Genomic DNA, 24,016 nt, shown 5'->3' with positions numbered 1-24,016 from the left:
CAGAGATGAATAGTTGTAAGTAAAGAAACCTGGAAGAGAGGAAAGTTAAGCCAAGAAAACCATGATGCGATAATCATGCTAACTGATTTATATTGATTTAAGAACTGGATGACAAACAATATATGTTGGACATTTTTAAGTATTTTGGATAGAAATTTAATACACTTTAATTTAAAAATCAGTGGTGAGACAATCACCCCCTGCAAGACACCACAAACCATCCCATGGTGGGAGCAGGTTCTCTTATCAATTGCAATTCACTGTCCTCAGTCTTTAAGGAATCACCAAAGAGATTGTACAGCTGTACCAGATAACCCAGCACTGCCAAACCTTTTGAGATGCTCTTAGGTTGATTTTTGAAGACAAGCATTTTCAACACTCCAAGCATTTATATGCCTTCTTTTCTGTGTGCACCTTCTGAAGTTTAGTTAGATTACTATTCTGAGAGCTCTTTTCTCAAGCACTTATACGGCTTCTCCCTTGTGTGAACCATTTGATGTGCAGTTAGGTTACCATTCCGAGAGAAGAACTTTCCACATTCCAAGCATTTATATGGTTTTTCCCCTGTATGAATCTTTTGATGTGCATTTAGGTGGCCATTCTGAGAAAAGCACTTCCCACATTCTAAGCATTTATATGGCTTCTCCCCTGTGTGAATCTTTTGATGTGCACGTAGGGGGCCATTCTGAGAGAAGCACTTTCCACACTCCAAGCACTTATACGGCTTCTCTCCTGTGTGAACTCTTTGATGCGCAGTTAGGGAGCCATTCTGAGAGAAGCACTTTCCACACTCCAAGCATTTATATGGCTTCTCCCCTATGTGAGTCTTTTGATGTCTTGTTAAGTCACTTTTCTGCAAAAAGCATTTTGCACACTCCAAGCACTTATATGGTTTCTCCCCAGTGTGCATCTTCTGATGTTTAGTTAGGACACTATTCTGGGAAAAGCACTTTCCACACTCCAAGCATTTATATGGCTTCTCCCATTTGTGAAACTTATGATGCGCAATTAGGCTGATGTTCCAAGAAAAGCACTTTCCACACTCCAAGCATTTATATGGCTTCTCCCCTGTGTGAATCCTTTGATGTACAATTAGGCGGTCATTCCGAGAGAAGCACTTTCCACACTCTAAGCATTTATATGGCTTCTCCCCAGTATGTATCTTTTTATGTCTATTTAGGTCACTATTTCGAGAAAAACACTTTCCACACTCTAAGCATTTATATGGCATCTCCCCTGTGTGAGTCTTTTGATGAGCTCTCAGGTGGCCATTTTGAGAGAAGCACTTTCCACACTCCAAGCATTTGTATTGCTTCTCCCCTATGTGAGTCTTTTGATGTGCACTTAGGTAGCCATTCCAAGAGAAGCACTTTCCACACTGTAAGCATTTATATGGTTTCTCCCCTGTGTGCACCTTCTGATGTTTAGTTAGGTCACTATTCTGAACAAAGCACTTTCCACACTCCAAGCATTTATATGGCTTCTCCTCTGTGTGAAACCTTTGATGTCTAATAAGGTTGCTGTTCTGAGAAAAACACTTTCCACATTCCAAGCATTTATATGGCTTCTCCCCTGTGTGAACCTTTTGATGTGCAGTTAGGCTGCCATTCTGAGAGAAGCACTTTCCACACTTGAAGCATTTATATGGCTTCTCCCCTGTATGAATCTTTTGATGCCTTGTTAGGTCACTATTCTGAGAGAAGCACTTTGCACACTCTAAGCATTGATACAGCTTCTCTCCTGTATGAATCTTATGATGTGCAGTTAGGCTGGCATTCCAAGAAAAGCACTTTCCACACTGTAAGCATTGATATGGCTTCTCCACTGTGTGAGTCTTTTGATATGATTTGACAGTTAGGTGGCCATTCTGAGAGGAATACTTTCCACTCTCTAAACATTTACATGGTTTCTCTTCTGTGTGAACTTTCTGATGTGAAGTGAGGTGGCCATTCTGAGAGAAGAACTTTCCACATACCAAGCATTTATATGTTTTCCACCATGCTGTAACATTCTGACATATTTTAACACTGAATTTACAACTGAATCCTCTCTGATTCAGGAGATCCTTGTGCTCTATCTTTCTCTTTTGTGTTCTCTTTTGGGCTGAGGCCTCAGGTTGATTTGTACTCTGACAGGCAACCAGTTCCTTCATCTGCTTGTTTTTTGATTCCTTCTTCCTTCTGCACTCTCGCTTTGGTACCGCTTCATCCCAAGATTTTGAGTCTGCCTGCAGACAGCTGTCTATTTCCACAACTCTCCTTCTGAATTCCTTCACACACACCATCTCCCTCACATCTGCAACTGCAAAAGAGAGGCAAAAATCAAATAAAAATGAAAAGGTACAATTCCTAGTTAGGAGAGACAGTCAGTGGTAAGTGGTATTTTCCATAATGAAAGACTGGGGCCTGGAAAAACCTCAGTAAGGGAAAAAATAAATGGGTGACCAAAGGAAAGGGAGAGGGTTCCTTTCTTTTCTTGCAGAAAGTCACTCTGACCACATTCAAGTTCAAGAGTTTTCTGATGTTCATGCAGGGACAACTGAGAAACCGAATAGATAAATATTTTTTAACCAAATCTTTAAATTTATTGACATGATTTTAAAAAAATAAAAGGAATAAAATATGGAATCAAATTTAGAGATTGGAGACATGGACAGGCAATCCAGATGCTTCTACAAACTGGAAAATGACTCAGGCTTGCAGAAAAATGTATGGAAAAGGTGCACCTAAAAGTAATAAAAACAAATGCCTTCTGAAATTTTTGTTAGGACTCCAGGCAGTAAGTCAATATTCCAGCCTTGGTTTCTGTCCATTAGAGGCAGGGGAGGGTAACAGTGCCTTTTTGAGGGCTTTGGCCTTTGAGGGAGGATTCGCCTGGGTCAGGGTCAGCAACAATCCAAGCCAGGTACCTCAATATAACAAGATTTGCATGGCAGAAGTCAGCGTGGTAGAGTGGTTGTAAAGTCTGAGAGTGTCAGATCTGGTGCCCACTCTGCTCTGGAACCTCACTGGAAGACTTTGGGCCAATCAGACACGCACAGTGTAACCCACCTCACAGCGTTGTTGGGAAGATAAAATGCAGGAGCAGAGAATTGTGGAAGCCTCTTTGAACCACTGGGGGTGGTGGAAAGTGCCAGCAAGTCACAGATGACTTATGGAGATCCCATATGGTTTTCAAGGCAAAGGACATTCAAAGGGGTTTGCAATTGCCTGCCTCCATGTAATTCCTCTGGTATTTCTTGGAGGTCTCCTATCCATGTACTAAACAGGGCCGCCAACCCTGCTTAGTTCCAGGATCTGAGGAGATTGGGCTAGCCTAGGTTATCCAGGTCAGGATCTTTTGAATCACTGTCAAGATAAAAGATGAAGCATAAGCCAAATAAGTCCTCAGTACAGCTGCTGGAGACAATTAGGTTTAGTAAGTAGAGCGTCTAGTATCTAGGAGGTCCAGGTTCAAATCCCCATGTCATCACTGAAAGTTGCTGGCTGACCTTGAACCAGGCATAAATTCTCAATCTAAACTACCTCACAAGGTGGTTGTGAGGATTGGGTAGAGAAAAGAACATTACAAGCCAGTTTGTGTTCCTACAGGAAGAAAAGAGGTATGAAACTAGGCCTCTGTTGCAGGCAACATTACTTCTGGATTGCAATAAAAGTATCATCATCATGTCACCAGTGATGTGGAGACACTCTCTTATTTGGGCAAAAAACTCTATGGTAAAACAGCTTGTATAATAATTAAAGCATCCCCACATCACTAGAGATACAATAATGTCATTTCCATTGTGTGCCTAGGTCTCATTTTGCTGGCACTAAGCCCCCACCCTATCACTGTAGGTTGCTAGGGAAATCTGTCAATGCTAGAGGAAAATCCATTTTGCCTCACAAATTCCTATTCCTTACCTGAAGCCTGGATACATCATCCATTGCTTGGCTTCTCTTCTCCCACGTAACACCTTTGTCCAAGTGAACTCCCACTTCTCCTTCCCCTGCAATTTTCCATTTTGCCCAGCTGATTCCACTCTAAGTGGTGTTTTCTCAGGATGGCCTCAGGCAGGGACCTTTCCCATCCTTGCAACCACAGATCCTCTTGTCTAAACCCTTTTTCAAGTGCCATAGATTAAAAAATGGACATTCAAGATGCAGAACTGGAGCACTCCCACTCAGCCAGGGCCTCTTCTCTGGTATAGTCAAATCAGCAAGGCCATTCCAAATCTCTTCCCATCAGCCTCACTCACTCAAACAAAAGACTGTGGGAGAGAAACTCCATGTCAAAATGAAACAAAGACGAAAACAGGAGTTAGAGGGATCTGACAGGATCGACAGGAGGATTACAACCAGGCAACATCCATCTCTCCCAATCAGAACAAGATGAAGAAAAGTTTGGATTTATATCCTGTCTTTCCTGTAAGGAGTATCAAAGCGATTTACAAACTCATTCCCTTCCACTCCCCACAACAGACACCTCGTGAGGTAGATGGAGCTGAGAGAGTTCTGTGAGCACTGTGACTAGCCCAATGTCACCTAGCAGGCTTTATGTGTAGGAGCGGGAAAACAAATCCAGTTCCCCAGACACCAATCCACCACTCATGTGCAGGAATCAAATTCGGTTCTTCAGATTAGTCTGCCGCTCTTAACTAATATACCATGCTGGCTCTCTTCAGTGACACGTTTCTCTTTGCAGCATCAGTGTATTTTATCCTTTCTTTTGAAGGCACTGAAAGATCTCCAGGTGTGGGGTTTTGATTCTTCCCTCTGTGGCAAAGGGAAATGTGCCCTGAAATCAAAGAGGGTCAAAGGAAGATGCCACTCCCTCCCTTCTTGTCCATGATCACCATAAAAGAGCAAAGATCCTCACCCAGAGATGCCATGGTCTCACAGTTTTCCTCCATCACTTCCCAGAAGAGTTTTCTTTGGCCTGGATCAAGGAGAGCCCATTCTTCCTCCATAAAGACCATGGCTACTTCCTCAAAGGACACTGAGGATCTCTGAAAGATGAAAACGTACTCTGCTTGATTATCTCATCCTGTCCCCACACATTCAAAAGAGAAAAAGAATCCCATTGGCCACTCAACTGACAGACAGAATGGAACACCACAAACCAGTGAAAAAGAAAATTGCATTCTTTGTTTCTTTCAGCACTTTACAGTTACAGTACATTGAGCCTCTCCAACAACAATGAGCTCAGAAAATTGCAGTGCTTCTGCTGGTCAAATCAGTTTATACTCACGACCTCTGGTCTTATGAGCTTAATAATGAGGATTGTGTACTAATTGATTAGATGGCAGGAAGAGGGATTATTTCTAAGTACAATAATACAATGAAAATGAGTAGACTCAATATTGACCACTAATATCATCAGGAACAGTGGAAGAAATAAAGAGAATGGAAACATCATGGCCCAGATTAGCCCAAAATATCCCTCTGCTCTTTTGCAATGGAAGTGACGGTTTACTCCTGAGAAGCCAGGAGGGAGGAAGAGAACAGACAGGAAGAGTGGAGTAGATGGCCTCTTGCAAAACAAACCTTGAGAGCAGTTTCCAGTACAGAGGTCTTCTTGAATGTGATGTTAACTGGAATCACACTTCAGAGAAAACATATTTTCTCTCTTCTCTATTTTTGCCCAAGAGTTGCTGAGAAAATCCTAAACTCACCTTTCCTGCAGAGGTACAAAAGCCAAATTCTCCCTCCAGCCATGGGAAAAAAGAAAGAAGAGAGAACCTGTGGAATTCCACATTCCATATTTTTCCTTCTGTACCTTGAGAAAAGAAACAAACCATCTTTGATTACCTAGGACAAGAAAGGTTGCATATTTTAGTGCTCGCAGGAACTTCTATGAAATGTGGTTTCCTGCAACAATTACCTAGCAGGCATAAAAAATTCCAGGGTATTTGGGAACATGGAAGAGAAGACTCCCTTGCTCACTTGTTGCTGTTTGGGGCAGCTTTTTATGTATACGAATATATATTTTTTCTTGTTTTATGGCACTCCCTGATTCAATGATTTATGTCCTCTTCAGGCTCATTACAAACTTACAGCAGTGACCCAAAGTCATGGCATCTGCTACCCTATCACCTGCTATCCTGTCACTGAGGGGAAGGCTTATAGCACAAGAACAAAAAAGAAAGTGTAACAGGGGTACAGTGGAAAATGAGATCCCTCCTGCCAAAACGGCATGGCAAACATGAAAGGAACCGGAACATCCTGGACCAGGAAATCCACAGATCTTTCCCCATACCAGCTGCTACTGGCATTGGAAAACGGCTGAGGGTGGTGGAAGACATAATTCCTCAAAAGATAAAGTTAGGTGTCTAAAACTGGTCATCCACTTCAGGATGATAAAATGACTTGCCATGCTAAAAAGGAATAGAATCAGACCATCCTGCCTCTACGACATCCTTCCATGGCAATGGAAGCAAAGGTTTACTCACAAGAAGCCAGGAAAGTGCCAGCAGCAGAGTCATCAGGGTGGAAAACATCCCCTATATGAACAGACATAGAGGGATTAACCACATCCTTGGCCATTCAGAGCTTTTCTGGGCAGTCACTGGAATGGTAGAATAAGATCATGAGTTCAAATTCCTATGAAGGTAGCTGCCTGTCTTTGGACCAGGCTGACCTAACAGGCTTGTTGTGAGATGGGAATAGAGGACACAACAATTTTATTTAATTTATTTATAATCAGACTTATATATCGCCCTTCCCCCAAAGGGCTCTGGGCGGTGCACAACATAACACACACAAAAACAGATAGTGTATCCAACTAATACAGATCATAAAACAATATAACTCCAAGAACATAAGCGCTAAAAACCCCATTAAAAGCAGCGTTCAGTGCAATACAATAAACAGTATAAAAACAGCATCCTGCAAATAACCCATTTTTAAAACCCTGCTCAACAAAAAAAGAAAAAAGGGAGGAGTAAGGCTTTGGGCCCCAATGGTGGTAAAGGGACCCTAGATGTAAACACGGTTGGGAAGGAAAGGGAAGGAGGGGGCGCAATAATTTTTCCCATGGTTTGGCAGGAAAGGATGATCTCTGAAGCTTCTGGTTCCTCCAGAATTGCCACAACTCTTTTGTCAGGAGGCAAAACTAGCCTTGTAAGGTTGGGAAATGCCTGGCAATTTGAGGGCACAGCCTAAAGAGGGTGGAGTTCAGGGATGGGCTGGAACTCAGAAGGGTATAATGGCGTAGAGTCCATCGTTCACAGGAGCCATTTCCTCCAGGAGGACTGATATAAGTAGTCTGGAGATCAGCTGTAAATCAGGGTGATCTCCAAGTGTACCTGGAGGAGGGCAACTCTAGGCAAAGTTGCTCATTCAGCATGAAAGTTAGCATTAAATCTTGCATTGCAGAAAGATATGGAGTTGAAAAGCAGGGCAAGAAACAGTAGACTCCCACTATAACAACTGGAAACAGGAAGGGGGTGGGGAGGTTTGTGGAGGTCCCCTGGACCAGGATAACCTTGGCAGTGAAGAGGTCATCATGAACATGGTTAAGATTAGAATCATCCTGTACAGGGAGCAGCAAAGAAAGATTTGAAGGCAGGAACTATATTGACAATATTTAAGATTATAGGAGGAAAATGTAGCTAAACAGAACTTCAGGTGCTACCTCAGGCAGGGTGCAGGGGTCCTTCCTGCTGGGAATACTGATGGGACAGCGAGCTATGGGGTTGGTGAGGACAGTGGGGGAGTTGGGAGTTTATTTTATTTCAATAAAAGGACATATCTGTCTGTCTGACTGCTTTTTGTGACAAGCATACCTCATCAGAGCTCTTAGGGGATGTGGTGATATATCAAATCCAACCAACCAACCAACCAACCAACAAACAAACAAATAAATAAGGAAATAAGGGTAGGCACTGAAAAATACGCCACCAGTTTAGGGATGATGAAGGGGCTAGTAATGCCAGAAAAGAAGGGAACTGCATTATCATGGCCCAGATTATTTCTGAGAGGTTTGCAATGGAATCAAATGTAAACTATGGGATAATACAGAAAGGAAGGGTGGAAAATATAATCTTCTGCATGAAACAAAAGGTGCTTCCCTGTGCTACATGATGTAATGCTTAAACGGTGTGACTAGGAAACTACCTGGTGGAATACTTTGTCAAAGGAGTCCTATGTTGCCCCACAGGCATTCAAAGACCTCACCCAGCTTAAGACGGTCTGCAAGACAGAAATGTTCTGCCAGTCTTCTGACAGAGGACAGTGATGGTTTTCCATAACTGTGTTTTTAACCTGCTCACCTGGACTTTCATCCTCCCTCTTTCCCCCCTTTCTCCCACGTTCCCCACCAGTTTCCCCTCTGACCACTAGTCAAGTTGAGTATATTTTTGTTCTCGGACTACCCAATCTTGTTTAGAATTAAAACATATAGGTTGTTTGAGCAGGGAAGTTATTTTCTGACCTTTGGCACCACTGTTGCAGATTCTCCCTGTGGGGTTTTTATTCCAGTTTGGTTCTGCTGTTGTTTGGAGTGGTTGATTAGTAGATGTATTTTATTGGATTTGTGATGTGAACTGCCCTGACTAGGCAGCTGGAAGGTGAGATACAAATACAATAATAACTAATAATAAAAATGACAATAAGCCCAGGTGATTTTGCTCCAAGGAGGTGCGTTGGGATAGCCTCCGGCAGGGGCCTTTCCAAATCCTGCAATAAAGGGCCTCCTGTCTAAACCTTTTTCTAGAGCCAGAAATTGAATCACGAATGCAGAACAAGAGCTCTGCTACTCAGACAGAATCCCTTCTCTGGCCCAGTCAAACAAGACCATACCTCCCCTCCTCCCATCAGGCTCACTCACTTAAAGAAAAGACTGTGGGAGAACTACTCTGTGCCAGAATAGAAAGGCTGAAGAAGAAAACAGGAGCCACAGGAATTGCCTAGCAGAAACCTGACCGGAGATCGTCCATCTCTCCCAGTCATAGCTCTCTTTATCAGCAGGTTGCTCTTTACAGCATCTAAGCATTTAATGTTTTCTTTTTCAGGCATTATGACATCCCCAGATGTGGGAATTTGGTTTGCTCCTCTGTGGCAAAGGGAACAGTGCCCTGAAATCAAACAGGGTCTGTAGCGATTTTAAAATATGTGTGTGTGTTTCTTAAAATGAGAAATAAGTTACAAGAGGAAGGGGGGGTAAAAGGGTGATGAGAGAGTCGGGTGATGGGATGACAATTGAGAGAGGCAGGAAATGTTTTTCGTTTGTGGGGAGGGTCAGTCTGTCATAAACTGAAAGTGATAAAGGGCTGAAGTATAACTGTATTATGTTAAATGTCTAGAAAGCAGATTTCTGACCAGAATCCTTCCTAGTGTTATACGAAGTATAAAACTATCCAAAGAAATAGGTAGAGTACACATAGAAGACATTGGGAGACCAGAAATGGAGTCAAATCTGAACATGGTCACAGAGGTATAAGAGACTGAGAGAGTAGATTTCTTTGAAGTAAAAGTCACTTAAGCCAGAAATTATTGCCTCAAATTGTTTTACTCATTGTACAGATAAGATAAATTACTTCTTGTAACCACTAAGCTAAAGGAAATTTAGAAATAACATTTCCGTTTGTTCAAATTGATCTGGAATACTACACCAGTCACTTAAGAGAGTTTCTTCCTCAGGCCCACACAAACCTTCAGAAACTGTTTTAGAGCTCAGGCACAGTACATTTGGAAAAATTATAAAGGGGGTTGGAATTAAATTCCTGGTGGCAGTGATATACCTTGGAAAGAAAGAAACAATATTTTGCAAATATATGTATATACAAAGCAAGAAGGAAGTGGTCATCACAGGATTAAAGGAAGATGACACCCCCTCCCTTCTCTTCCAGGATCACAATTAAAAGACAAAGATCCTCACCCAGAGAGGTCACGGTCTCGCAATTTTCCTCCATCACTTCCCAGAAGAGTCTTCTCCGGTCTGGATCCAGGAGAGGCCATTCCTCCTCTGTAAAGAACACGGATACCTTCTCAAAGGACACTATGGATCTCTGAAACAGGAAAATATTGTCAGATGATTTATTTCTGTCCTCCAGCATTCAAGTATGAAAGAATCCCATCAGTCACTCAACTAATGAACACAATGCATGCAGTTCTGTAAACATGAACGGGCATAATTAAGGTGAATATGTCTTTTCTTGCGTAATGTTTACATTGCAATCCAGAACAGAATTACGCCAGTCTAAGTCCTGTTAGAGGCCACAGTCTAAAAATGCAACTATTTTAAAGTTCCCTTGAAATCACTGAGATTCACCAGAATATTGGGGTGGGAGGTGGGGGTCAGGGAACTTGTCATCTTGCCGCTGGGCCAAAAGGACCTCAGAAACCGAGACACGGTGTCCAGGTCAACAAAATCTCATCCAGGGACTTGACTTTACCGGGATGTCAGGTGAGTTACAGCTGTCCTTGTCCTATAGCACGAAGTGGGGACCTGCGGCTCTCAGATGTTCAGGAACCACAAGCGCTTAGTCCTGTCTTAGCCTCTGTCAGCATGGCCAATTGGCCATGCTGGTAGGGGCTGATGGGAATTGTAGTTCCTGAACATCTGGAGAGCCGCAGGTTCCCTACCCCTGTCCTAGCAGTTCTGCAGCTTGTATGGCAAAGAAAACCGCTCTGCCCATGTGAAAAAATGTATTTTCTTGAGCACTGAATAACCTTAACTGACCCAGTCAGGATATAAAGGCAAGGCTTTGCTCAGAGTTTGATTCTCAGGGGGGCATGATCCGCCACCCCAGTGCTGTTCATTCTAAAAACGACCGCAGCCTTCCACTCCTTTTTTTTTTTTTTAATATTTTTATTGATATTTCGGAATTGTTACAGATTTATATTGTATACTTTATATACATCCTCCATATCATTTTTCCCTCTTTCTCCCCCCTCCCTCCTTCTTCTTCTCTTCTTTAGATGCACAGCAGCAGGTCCATTCTTTTCAATCTTCTTATCCATTTTTCTTCTGTAATTCCAATTTCGTTTAGCCAGTCTTTGAATTCCATCCAAATCTCCTTCCTATATCCTTTTTTTGTTTTTTCCTTTTGCCATATTTGATTTCTTGACATTGTGTCGAAAATTTCTAATTGTATTTGCTCCCATACATATTCCAAACCATTTCCCTGCATTGGTTGTCCAGATTTTTTTTTTGTCCCTTCCGCAACCCCAATGCTATTACTGCATGGACCGCTCTAATCATGAATTTGAAAAGTTTTCTTTTTCTTTGTTCTATTATAGTATAATCCACTATACCTATAAATAGTAAATCTATATTTATCTTTATTTTTACCTTTACATATTTTTCTATGTATTTTATCACATAGCCTTCCACTCCTGTGACCTCTCCACTGGAGCCGAAGTTTCCTTGGGCAGCTACTTGTTCACCTTCATCTGTGCTTGCCCGCACAGGAACTTTTCAGCAGCTCCCCTCCGTGTTGGGCAGAGAGGCACGATGACAAGCCCTTCGCCCTCCTGTCGGTGGAAGGAGCAGCTCCATAATAAGGAGGAGAAGTAAAAACAAACCATGAGCCCTGGGCGATCAGCTCTGACTGCTAAGAAGGCTGCTAAAGAGGAAGCGAGTGCTTGTGTAACCCCCATGCCCAGAATGGGTTGGCCCAGTAAGAGGGTGGAGACTCGAAGCAGCAGAGAGGCTGAAAGAGCTCCTTTGCAGAAGAACAAGGCTACCAGACTCGGACCTTGATTTCTATAAGCCCTTAACACCTTGTTAAGGTAATTGCAATATTGTTGGAAACTACTGGGAAGGTAGTTGTTGTTTTTGCTATGTTGTAAATGTTGGAGTTTATTGTTTCAGGGTTTTCTTTTGTGGTTGTAATGGGTGAGAGTTCTCCTGGAGACCTTCATCATGTTGCAACCTGTTCATCAAGCCCTTGGAGTCTTCAGGAGCCAGCCAACTTGCAAAGAAGGATTTGGACTTGGCAATATCAGTAGACTGTAAATAGAAGGACTTGAAATGCAACCTGAACAGGACCTTGAATTGTAACGTTAAATGTTGATGTTTTACAAGTGTTAATTGTAAAGAAAAGTAAACCATTTTGTTGTTTAAAAATTGTTGTTGCAACTCATTCCAAGTACTGCCCCACAGGAACCCACAAGCTGAGGTTACACAAGCAGGAATGCATTGAAGGGGATGGAAACAGAAGCTCCCCACACCCCCCAAAAAGCCTCTTCCTTTCCCCCTCCATTTCACGCGGATCTTCTCTCTCCTCGCCCAAAATCGGCTTCATGAGTGCGCCACTCACCTTTTCTTCAGGCACGCAGAAGCCAAATTCTCCCTCCGGTCGTGGGAAACAAGAAAGAGGAGGGACTCTGCGATGCTCCATAGTACCCAAACCTCCTTCTCTCCCTCGGTGGAACACCCGTCGCAAGACGCCTGGGAAAGGCAGAGTGGACCTTTTCGGTTCTCGCTAGGCCTTCTAGGAAATGTAGTTTCCTGCAACAATCTCACCCAGAGGGAAGAACAGAAGGGGGAGTTTTTGATGGGGAAAAAGTTTTGTGTTGAATTTGAAAACGTTTTGTAACTGTGACTTGCAAAAGCCCTCCGTTATTGTTAATTGTTCGGCCTTTCTCAATTTTCTTTATTTACTAGGGACTGTTGGTAATTGATTTTCCAGAGTAGTTTGGGAGCAACTTGGACCCCTTCTCAAGACGTTTGTTATTAGTTTTTGCCTTTTTTGGAGGCAGCTCCAGCACACCCCGGTGTGGAAATAAAACTTCTGGGGAAAGAGACCAATGCTTCAACCAGTAGGGCATGACAAGGCACTTTGTATGCTGTCCGCCTGGGTCAGTGGCGTAGCTAGGGAAAATGAAGCCCTGGACAAATTCTGAGTTTTGCACACACCCCCCCCCCCCATATGGGCAGCATCCCTCCCCCACCACGACAAAACAACATTTCTTTGCACCAGGTCATCTCAAAGTCACCATCACATTATAGAACATGCCCCAACACACAAATCTGAACACACCCAGGGCTCCCTAGTTTAAACAACATTGAAAGTGATGCTATTTTTTGAAGGGAGGGAATCCACCCTGAAACAGCATCACTTTTAATGTTGTTTAAACTAGAGAGCCCAGATTCTCCTTTTAAATCCACCTTAAAGAGAGACTCTGGGCTCTCTAGTTTAAACAACATTGAAAGTGATGCTGTTCAGGGTAGATTTCCCATCCATCCACCCCAAACAGCATCATTGTCAATGTTGGTTGTTGTGGGTTTTCTGGGCTGCGTGACTGTGGTCTGGTAGATCTTGTTCCTAATGTTTCACCTGCATCTGTGGCTGGTATCTTCAGAGGTGTATCACAGAGAGAAGTCTGTTATACACTGTGTCCAGACTCCTCTTATAACAGACTTCTCTCTGTGATACACCTCTGAAGATGCCAGCCACAGATGCAGGTGAAATGTTAGGAACAAGATCTACCAGACCACGGCCACACAGCCTGTAAAACCCACAACAACCAGTTGAACCAAGCTTACTTCCAGGTAAAGGTTCGCGCTTTAGTTCTTTGCATGAAAATCGGTGGTGTTTAACAGCGCTTAACAGGGTTACCTACACTGCTTCCCCAAAAGTAGGTCTTAGGTTTAATGCTAATAATCGAGCCCAAGCCAGCCTAGATGTGTGTGAGGGGGACTCTGCGCGTGCCCACAGAGAGGGCTCTGAGTGCCACCTCTGGCACCCATGCCATAGGTTCGCCACCACTGCCTTAGGGAATTATTCTCACCATTTTAGTATACCATGTAGAGGTGTGCATACCAATATGCCAAACCCCTCCCCCCCCAAAGTGCCATTTAAATAAAGTCAAAATCTGAAAAAGAAAAGGCCAAACATTAAATTAGACTTTATTATAAACATCTGTTAAAAAGTAAAAGTAAAAATACACATAAACTATATAATTCCAAGTAAGAGTTGAAATAACAACAATAGCAATACCAAGCAGGTTTAGAGAATCTTATACACAACCAAAGAGAATCAGTGGCTTCCTTCTTAGGACTCAAATTAGTTAAAAAAGGCATATTTTCCCGTTTTAGGTTTTAATTATCCAATTGTTCTAGTAAAATCTTAATCAATTACCCTCATTAATTAAATTATTCTTTGCATTCATCTATTATTCTGTTCTGTATACTCTTAATAAACACATTCATTCCTAATCTTCTGACCTTATTACATTGCCACCACTAATGAAAGAAAGTACCTTCTTTTACTCCACATAACAATCTCCTTGCCCTTCCCCGCTCACAACAAACACCCTGTGAGGTAGGTGGGGCTGAGAGAGCTCCGAAAAGCTGTGACTAGCCCCAGGTCACCCAGCTGGCGTGTGTGGGGGTGTACAGGCTAATCTGAATTCCCCAGATAAACCTCCACAGCTCCGGCGTCAGAGTGAAGAATCAAACCCAGTTCCTGCAGATTAGATACACGAGTTCTTAACCTCCTACGCCACTGCTGGAGCACTTTAACTACTAAAGGGAACGGCTCCATATCAATCAATAGGAAATCTATGCGGGTGTCTGGGGGGCTGTTTTACCAGGTAGAAGCATCAAATTTTCAGCATAGCTGCTGGACCCTTTCCTTACAAAAACTCCCAAGTTTTCCGCCCTGCAACACACTACAGATTTTATTTGCAAATCCCTGTTGCAGGTCTTTCCCCCACCCCTTTCAAATGTATTGCAACATTCCTGAGGGCGGAATTAAATGTACTAGAGTTCCATCAGCAAAAGCAGAATTTCATAGTGTTGCGTTCTTGTCCCTGTGAGTGCATGCTTGTTATTGTTAATTACAAGATTAACGAGCTAGACTTGTATTTTTCAGCGGATATTATGGTGAAATTATCTAAGCGATGGGTGTCAGAAGTTTGGACTGGGGCGCAATTTTCTGTAGTTTTGTCCGGGCAGAGAACTACATTTCCTAGAAGTCCTTGCGAGCATCAGAGCCGTCAACCCTGCTTCTCCTCTTTTCGATGTGCAAATGGGGGCGGGTGTTTTATCGAGGGGGGGCGGGGGATACAGGGTTGAGGACTATGGTGTCCTGCAGGCCCCCTCTTCTTTCTGGTGCCCCCCACTTGGGGGGAGAATCTGGCTTTTGCATGTCTTCAGGAGAGGTGAGTTGAGGGTTTGGTAAAACAGATTTTGGGCAAAAAAGGTGGGTAGGGGACGGAAGATCCGCGTAAACTGGAGGAAGAGGCGGGCGGAGGGAGCACTCGGAGAACGGCTTCCCGGGGAGGATCTGGGCATGGCGGGGGGAGTGGGTGGGTGGGTTCTGTTGCCACCCCCTTGAATGTGTTCCCTGTAACTAACCCAGGCTTGCTTTGTTCTGATCTGACCCTGCAGGGCTCACGGTTTATTCTTAGCGGCCTCGGAGCTGCTTGTGTAACCTCAGCTTGTGGGTTCTGTGGGGCAGTACTTGGAAGGAGTTGCAAAGAACCAAATTTAAACAAAACAGTTTACTTCTCTTTACAAATAACATTAAACATCAACATTTAACATTTACAATTCAAGGTCCTGTTCAGGTTTGCATTTCAAGTCCTTATATTTACAGTCTACTGATATTGCCAAGTCCAATTCTTCTTTGCTGGTGGTTGGTTTTGAAGACTTCAAAGGCTTGGTGAACGGGATTCAAGATGATGAAGGTTCCCAGAAAACTCTCACCATTTACATACACAAAAACCCTGAAACAATAAATTCTAACATTTACAATATAGCAAAAAAAATAAACTCCCTTCCCACTAGTTCCCCACAACATTGCAGTTACCTTAAACAAGGTGTTAAGGGCTTAATAAAATCAATCAAGGTCCCAGCCTGGTAGCCTTGCTTCCTCCAACCTCATGAGTTCTGCAGCATTCTGCTTCTTTTCAGACTCCACCCCTTTCTGGGTCATCCCATTCTGACACAGGGGTTACACTTGCACCGCTGTCCTGCCTCCCTAGACCTCCCACTTTGTCCAAAGCATCTGACATCTGGCGGGGCTCTCCCCCCCAAAGCAGAAGCCCTCTGGTGCAAAGCCTGGTCTTTAACTGCCGGTTGAGTAGGTTTAAGATAATTCAGCTGTGAAGGGGATAGAGGTGTCACATTTTCTTTGCTGTACAAAGCTGCAGATTTTCATAGGGCAGGTAGAGTGCTTTACAGGGGCCTGCCCTGGCTCCAGTTAAATGAGACCCCTACACGTGGACCTTTTGGCAGAAAGCAGGGGTACAGTTCACTGACCCCCCAAATACATTTACTTAGAGGTAAAGTTCAGCGATTTCAAGGAGACTTCCAAATAGTTGCATTTTTAGATTGAGGGCTCTGAAAGAACTTCTCTCCACCCTGGCATTCTTGGCTCACTGCCTTGCCCCATAATCTTGAGCATATATCCTTTAAAACTTAGTCCCACTCACATGTTAGCGGGGCAGTTTGGTTGCTCCGCGGAACCTGAAGCACTTTTAGCGCCCCCCCTTTAATTACCCATTGAGAATGAATTCAAGGCGCTCTTCTTCTTCTCCAGACCCAAGGGGTTACATACAGCTTACCACTCTTTCTCCTGCACAATAAGGCCAATGCTGGTCATTTTGGGTGTGCTCCCATGATTTGCTTGATGGTTTCTACCCCCAGTAACTCAAACCATACTATTTCCCACCATGTTGGGTTGTGCATGGTGCGGCGGAAGTTAAAGTAGCATGTTCCCACTGTTGAAAATAGTCCCGAATCTTTATGACTATTAAAGAATTGTCTTGTAAATGGAGCTGGTTGTGGTGGGTTTTCCGGGCTGGGTGGTCGTGGTCTGGTGGGTCTTGTTCCTAACATTTCGCCTGCATCTGTGGCTGGCATCTTCAGGGGTGTATCACAGATGGAAGTTTGTTGCACACTGTGTCCAGTGAGAAGGGCATGTTTTAGTGGGGTATATATTGTCCATGTCCCGGGGTGGGGAACCAATCAGTAAGTGTTTGGGTGGAACTTGCTATGCAAAGGTGTGGTTAACTGCATTGTGTTGTGAGTGGGGTTTTCAGTATTTGCATGCTGTTCGTATTTACATATTGTTAATATTCATATTTGCATGCTGTTAATGCAATTTTCTCTGTCCTTGACCTCATGAAGGGGAGGGGGCATCAGTTTGTACTTTTGCCCCTCCCCAAACTGTACATCTGGCCAGTGGCGTAGCTACAATGGGAACATACGGGGATAAATGCCCCGGGCACCCCTGGTAAGTCACGTGGCAGTGCAAAATCGCCCCCCACACTTGTGACTCATCACTGCCCCCCCCCCCCGGCTGGCCCCTCTCACTCGGGCTGAGCAAGAGGGAACTGGCCGGGCTGTCAGCAGAGCCCGCGCAGGTGCAGCACAGGCCCCAGCTGATGGCCCAGCCCAAGCGAGAGGGGGCAGGCCAGTCTGTTGGCGGAATCTGTGCAGGTGCAGCACAGGCTCTGGTTGATGGCCCAGCCCAAGCGAGAGGGGGCAGGCCAGTCTGTTGGCGGAATCTGTGCAGGTGCAGCACAGGCTCTGGTTGATGGCCCAGCCCAAGCGAGAGGGGGCAGGCCAGTCTGTTGGCGGAATCTGTGCAGGTGCAGCACAGGCTCTGGTTGATGGCCCAGCCCAAGCGAGAGGGGGCAGGCCAGTCTGTTGGCGGAATCTGTGCAGGTGCAGCACAGGCTCTTGGCTGATGGGTCCAGCCCAAGCGAGAGGGGCAGGCCCAGTCTGTTGGCGGAATCTGGTGCAGGTGCAGCACAGGGCTCTGTTGCTTGATGGCCCAGCCCAAGCTTGTAGAGAGGGAGGCAGAGCCAGTCTGTTGGTGGAATTTGTGCAGGTGCAGCACAGGCTCTTGGCTGGATGGCCCAGCCCAAGCGAGAGGGGGCAGGCCAGTCTGTTGGCGGAATCTGTGCAGGTGCAGCACAGGCTCTGGTTGATGGCCCAGCCCAAGCGAGAGGGGGCAGGCCAGTCTGTTGGCGGAATCTGTGCAGGTGCAGCACAGGCTCTGGTTGATGGCCCAGCCCAAGCGAGAGGGGGCAGGCCAGTCTGTTGGCGGAATCTGTGCAGGTGCAGCACAGGCTCTGGTTGATGGCCCAGCCCAAGCGAGAGGGGGCAGGCCAGTCTGTTGGCGGAATCTGTGCAGGTGCAGCACAGGCTCTGGTTGATGGCCCAGCCCAAGCGAGAGGGGGCAGGCCAGTCTGTTGGTGGAATCTGTGCAGGTGCAGCACAGGCTCTGGTTGATGGCTGGGCCGGCTCCATCTTGCTTGGCCCGAACTAGAGGGGGTGGGCTGGGCTGTCGGCGGAGCCCACGTAGGCGTAGCCCAGCCACTGGAAATAGGAAGGGTGTGGCTGGCCTCGGCATAACATGCGTGCTACCTGGGACAAGGCCAGCGTATGCGCACGCCACGCCCAGGCCCCCCACACTTCCAGGAAGAAGGAGGGGTGTGGCTGGGCCTTGGGACCTGCTCCCGTCTATCCGGTAAGTGGTGCATGGGGGTGGGGGTGGGGCGTGTGTGGAAAATTCAGAGTCCGCCTCAGGCTCCATTTTCCCTAGCTACGCCACTGCATCTGGCCCTGTCCTCACCTGTGTGCTTAGCACCACCTTGACTGGACTAAGCGAGTGCCAAGGCCCAGGTATACTCCTGTGACGGTTTCAACAGAGTTCTTCACCACGGAGCCACTGCCAGCAAGAGGAGTGGCAGTGCTGCTATTCGATCTCTGTGATTTATTGACTTCATTTATATACCACCGTACTCCTCAGTGGGGACTACAACAGCTCATGTTAGTCTCCTCTCTTCCTGTTTATCTGCACAACAACTCTGTGAGGTAGGTTAGGCTGAAAAGATGTGAGTGGTCCAAAATCACTTTGTGAGCTCCCATAGCAAGAAGGGAATTCAAAGCTGGGTCTCCAAGGCCCTACTCTGAAGCCCTGGTATGAGACACTGCCATTCATGTAGTGGCTGCTGTCAAACCGTAGCAAGCAGCTAGGCCTACTCTGGTCATGCACGTCAGGTGGTAACAAGTCACCAGGAGGTTGCTACTAGACCTGTAGATCTCCCAGAATTACAACTGAACTCCAGGTGACAGAAATTTGTCCAGGAGAAAATTGCTGTTTTTCAGGCTGCTTTATGGCATTATATTCAGCCAGGTTTTCTCTCTTCCTCAAACCCTGCCTTCCTGAGACTCCACCACAAAATCTCCTGGAATTTCCAACCTGGACGTGGCAACCCTAGCAAGACCAGGCCCCAGTGAGTTCTCCCTCAAATGCTAAAATAGGTCTGGAAAGGGACCTGTCCCCTCCCCCTGCCTTTTACTGACGTCATCAACCTGGAACCTGTGGTTGCCTTGTAGTGTTCACTGAGGCAATCCATACAGGTGCTCTTTTTTTATCACTGAGTTATTTAAGCCTCCAGTGATTGGGTTGGGTTTTTTTTTACATTTTTTGCATTTCAGATTTTTCTGTAAACCTACGACCATTTTCAGGTTCATGGAAAAATCTGCCTTGCCCATTCACAGGTCCAGTCGTCACTGTTGAGTATCCTAAGATTTCGCTAACTTGGCAAAGGGTACGTAGGTTTTCTGTTGCTAATCTGAGTCAGGATGTTTCTACAACCTTCATTTTTGGCATCACAATTCCCACAATCACCCTGAAACTGGTGGCCAATTTTAAGGCTCCTAGCTTTTATTATAGCCCAATAACGCCCCACCCCATCCCACCCATTTAATTATTGTTCTGCAAGATATGTATCGTTGGTTTAAACCAGTGGTTCTCAACCTGCGGGTTGGGACCCTCTCCATCTGTAAAATGGATAAATTTATTTATTTATTTATTATTTGGATTTATTAACCGCTCCACCCCCATAGGGCTCTGTTAGGGGGTCACCACAACATGTTAGGGGGTCACCACAACATGAGGAACTGTATTGAAGGGTCACAGCATTAGGAAGGTTGAGAACCACTGGTTTAAACCATTTCTATTGTATGATTTGAAAACTTGTTGAGATGATGCAGAACCCTGCTTACAGTTGTAAGGACATGCTGGATAAACTCCAGTGATTCCACAATACGCATATATTCAAAATGTCTCTGAGGCTGCAGATTTGTGCTGCCTGTTTTGTGCCCTGCATTTCTCACCCCCCAAGCCCTGAGAATGACAAAGCCTGAAGTGTATAGGCCTTGGGTATATTGGAGGGTGGGGGAAATGCAAGAAAAGACTCATTCACCTTAATTAAGCCAGTTGATGTTTACAGAGCTGGATGATTGTGTTCACTGTGTTCATTAGATGAGAGGCTGATGGGATTCTTTCATTCTTGAATGCTGGAGGGCAGAAATCAATCATCTGGCAATATTTTCCACTTTCAGAGATCTATAGTGTCCTTTGAGGAGGTATCTGTGTTCTTCACAGAGCAGGAATGGGCTCTTCTGGATCCAGGGCAAAGAAAACTCTTTTGGGAAGTAATAGAGGAAAATTATGAGACTGCAACCTCTCTGGGTAAGGATCTTTGTCTTTTTATTGTGATTTTGGAAGAGGAGGGAGTGGCATCTTCTTGGAACCTGTGATGACCACTCCCTTCTAGCTTTTGAATCAATATATGTGCAAAATACTGTTTATTTTCTCTTCTCGGAGCTCTCTCAGCCCCACCTACCTCACAGGGTGTTTGTTGTGAGGGGGGAAGGGAAAGGAGTTTGTAAGCCCCTTTGAGTCTCCTACAGGAGAGAAAGGGGGGATATAAATCCAAACTCTTCTTCTTCTTCTTATATCTCTGTGGTTGATTCCGCACTTCAAAAGTGAAAGTGGAGGCAAACCGAGCTCGTAAGATTTGGGTTCTTTTGAGCACGGGTTCGTGCTCCCCACTGCAGTTTGTCCATTGGGAAAACTTACCCTTCTATCGCGGTTTCAGTAATGCAGCCCTCCCCACGAACCCGCGTTTGGCAGCAGTCAGGAGGGCGGGTCTCTGTTCCGTTGGCTGGAGTGCTGTTTTGGAGGCCGAACCTTTTTCAATGTTAAACTGCTGGTTAGGACCTCAGAACAGAGGTCCTGTTCATGTCTTCTCTTCAAAAAGAGAAACCTTCTTCTCTAAGAGTGCCGAGCAATTTCCCTCAATTTCTGCGTCAGCTTTCTCTGCCTCAGAATGACTTTCTTCTCTCACAGCACTCTGATTGAAATCTAGCTCTCTAGCTGACAGCCAGTATAAAGCAGCTCTAGTTACCTCCTTGTTTACAGGAGCCTTTGATCTGATTAAACTTAGCAAAGTCCTTGAATCCATTATAAGGGGGAATCTCATTTGTTACACACTCTTTCCTTTTTCTTTTTGTGGTATAAACCTTCCCCCGAGTGACAAGATGTTCATAGAGTAGACAATGTAATGACTTTGGGTTGTTGCTGTGAGATAAGTTTTGTGTTCAGCCTGAAGAGGACAGAAGTCACTGAAGCAGGAAATGCCATAAAATAAGAAAGATTCATTTTATTCCTATGTGTGGGAAGATGCTCCTTATAGTGACAAACAGGCAAAGGAATCTCTTCCATGTTCCCAAAGACGTTGGGTTTTAAAAATTCCATTTGGGTCTTGTTGCAGGGAACTGCATTTCCCAAAAGGCTTTGCAAGCATCAGAGAGGTCAACCCTGCCTGTTCTAGGTGTTCACAGAGCATTTGTTTCTTTTCTCAAGGTGCAGAAGGAAAAATATGGAATGTGGAATTCCACAGAGCCTCTCTTCTTTCTTCTTTCCCACAGCTGGAGGAAGAATTTGGCTTTTGTACCTCTGCAGGAAAGGTAAGATTAGGATTTTCTCAGCATCTCTGGGCAAAATAGAGGAGAGGAGAGTGCTACTTCCTCCAAAGTGTGTTTCCAGTTAGCATACCACTCAAAAATATCTCTGAACTGGAAAATGCTCTCAAAGTTTGTTTTGCAAGAGGTGATCTACTCCACCCATCCTGTCTGTCCTCCTTCACCTTTCTGGCTTCTCAGGAGTAAACCGTTGCTTCCATTACAAAAAAGCAGGAGGGTATTCTGCAGCTAATCTGGGCTAGCATTCTGTGGCTAACCTCAGCCAGGATTTTCCCATTCCCTTCATTTCTCCCACTGTCCTGATGATGGTGTGGCCAATTTTGAGTCTCCTTGCTTTCACTTTATTATTGTAAAACAGAAATAATCCCCCCTCCTACCATATTAATAATTTATCTGCAAGAAATCTTAACTTTGTCTGCAATATGTTTGTCTTTGCCTTAAACTGCTTGTAGGAAACCCAAAATCTCTTCAGGTGATACCATGGTTTATTTGCAATTCGAGCTGCAGTTGTTCCCCAATTCACAAAAATCTGGAAAAATCTCTGAGAAAGCAGGTTTGTGTTGGCTATACAGTGTATCCTGCAGCTCTCCCCCATCACTAGATACAAGTTTTATAGTAACACAGAATGCCCCTACAGAGGAAGATTTTTAAAGCAGACGTCTTCTGGGCAAATTTAATTTTTATGTGTTTCTGGAGATAAAAAAGAAAGTATTTCCAGGGTAAAATGTGGGAGAAGGTCTAGTAGATGTTGTTACAGTCAATTAGGGTTTTTTATATTATTTGGATATGAGTTTTAAGGGAATTTGACCAATTGAAGCACTGTGAAATTTTCTGAGTTTATATTTCATGGAGAGTCTCAATGTACTGTAACTGTCAAGTGCTAAAAGAAACAAAGACAATGTTTGTTTCCATTGGTTTGGTGTATTGCATTCTGTCTGTCAGTTGACTGACCAATGGGATTCTTTCTATTTTGAATGCTTGGAAACAGGAAGATATGATCAAGTGGGGTACATTTTCATCTTTCAGAGATCCTCAGTGTCCTTTGAGGAGGTTGCTGTGATATTTACAGGGGAAGAATGGGCTCTCCTAGATTCAGGCCAAAGAAAACTCTTCTGGGAAGTGATCGAGGAAAACTATGAGACCATGGCCTCTCTGGGTAAGGATCTTTGATCTTTTATGGTGATCATGGACCAGAAGGGAGAGGGTGGCATCTTCCTTTTATCCTTTTTTATTACAGGGCACATTTCCGTTTGCTACAGAAGAATTAATCAAACTACCACACCTGGAGGGTGACTCTAAAGCATTATATCTGGCTGGGGTCCCTCTGTTCCCTATACCCTACTCTCCATATAGTCCACCCCCAAATCTTCAGAAATTTCCCAAGCCAGTTTTTACTAGCCTGTTTCTATTGCTTGAGAAAAATATTAGCAGCAATATTGGATGAGCCTTGGAGATCAACTTTTCCTGGCACACTGTAGGCAAAATTAAACAAATAGCAAATGTCATGTTTCCTTTAAGAACATAAGAAAGAGTCTGCTGGATCAGACCGGAGTCCATCTAGTCCAGCACTCTGCTACTTGCAGTGGCCCACCAGATACCTTTGGGAGCTCACATGCAGGATGTGAAAGCAATGGTCTTCTGCTGCTGCTGCTGCTCCTGAGCACCTGGTCTGCTAAGGCCTTTGCAATCTGAGATCAAGAAGGATCAAGATTGGTAGCCATAGATCGACTTCTCCTCCATAAATCTGTCCAAGCCCCTGTGGGGACAAGAAATTGGCTTGTATTGTTCTTTTCTCCTACCCATCCTCACAACAACCTCTGTGAGGTAGGTTAAGTTGAGAATGTATGCCTGGTTCATGATCAGCAACTTTCAGTGACAAAGTGGGGATTTGCACCTGGACCTCCTGGATAATAGTCAGACCCTACCTAATTGTCTCCAGTAGCCCCCCATTTTGAGGAAGTATTTGCTGCTTTTTTCACCCTAATAGTGGTTCAAAAATAGTCCAGGCTAGCCCAATTTCTTCAGACCCTGCAAGCTAAGCAGGGTCAGTTCTTGTTAGTCTACGGATAGGATACCTCCACAAAACACCACAGAATGACACAAAGACAGACAATGGCAAACCACCTTTGAACATCCTTTGCCTTGAAAACTCTGCAGGATCGCCATGTCAGCTGTGACTTGATGGCACTTTTCACCACCACCAGTGGTTCAAAGAGGCTTCCACAAGTCTCTGCTCCATTTAACCTTCCAACAATCCTGTGAGGTAGATTAAGCTGTGTGTGTCTGATTGACCCAA

The 24,016-nt window shown here is 44.7% G+C and overlaps 2 protein-coding genes across 3 annotated transcripts in view; one reads left to right on the top strand and one right to left on the bottom strand.

The window, feature by feature from the left end:
- LOC125428900 (zinc finger protein 665-like) overlaps positions 1–12,387 on the bottom strand; it is a 41,372-nt gene extending 28,985 nt beyond the window's left edge. The window contains exons 1-5 of the mRNA XM_048489609.1: positions 12,245–12,387; positions 9,859–9,988; positions 5,654–5,757; positions 4,858–4,987; positions 503–2,301 (exon numbers count right to left, since the gene is read on the bottom strand). Of these exons, the coding sequence (XP_048345566.1) occupies positions 503–2,301; positions 4,858–4,987; positions 5,654–5,757; positions 9,859–9,988; positions 12,245–12,325 (2,244 nt within the window). The 5' untranslated portion in view covers positions 12,326–12,387. The remainder of the gene's footprint in view (positions 1–502; positions 2,302–4,857; positions 4,988–5,653; positions 5,758–9,858; positions 9,989–12,244) is intronic.
- The window catches only part of LOC125428577 (zinc finger protein 665-like), a 44,970-nt gene that overhangs the window by 17,382 nt on the left and 3,572 nt on the right, over positions 1–24,016 (top strand). Inside the window, exons 1-4 of one of the 2 annotated variants that reach the window (XM_048488929.1) lie at positions 14,965–15,092; positions 20,296–20,425; positions 21,602–21,705; positions 22,747–22,876. The exons of the other annotated variant lie outside the window; for it this stretch is intronic. Of the exons in view, the coding sequence (XP_048344886.1) occupies positions 15,012–15,092; positions 20,296–20,425; positions 21,602–21,705; positions 22,747–22,876 (445 nt within the window). The 5' untranslated portion in view covers positions 14,965–15,011. Of the gene's footprint in view, positions 1–14,964; positions 15,093–20,295; positions 20,426–21,601; positions 21,706–22,746; positions 22,877–24,016 lie in introns of those variants that run through there. 2 annotated transcript variants of the gene reach the window in all.

This window comes from Sphaerodactylus townsendi, linkage group LG03, assembly GCF_021028975.2.
Source record: "Sphaerodactylus townsendi isolate TG3544 linkage group LG03, MPM_Stown_v2.3, whole genome shotgun sequence".
NCBI classification, from domain to species: domain Eukaryota; kingdom Metazoa; phylum Chordata; class Lepidosauria; order Squamata; family Sphaerodactylidae; genus Sphaerodactylus; species Sphaerodactylus townsendi.
The sequence above is the reverse complement of the archived record's forward strand: the minus strand, read 5'-3'. Positions and strand labels throughout refer to the sequence as shown.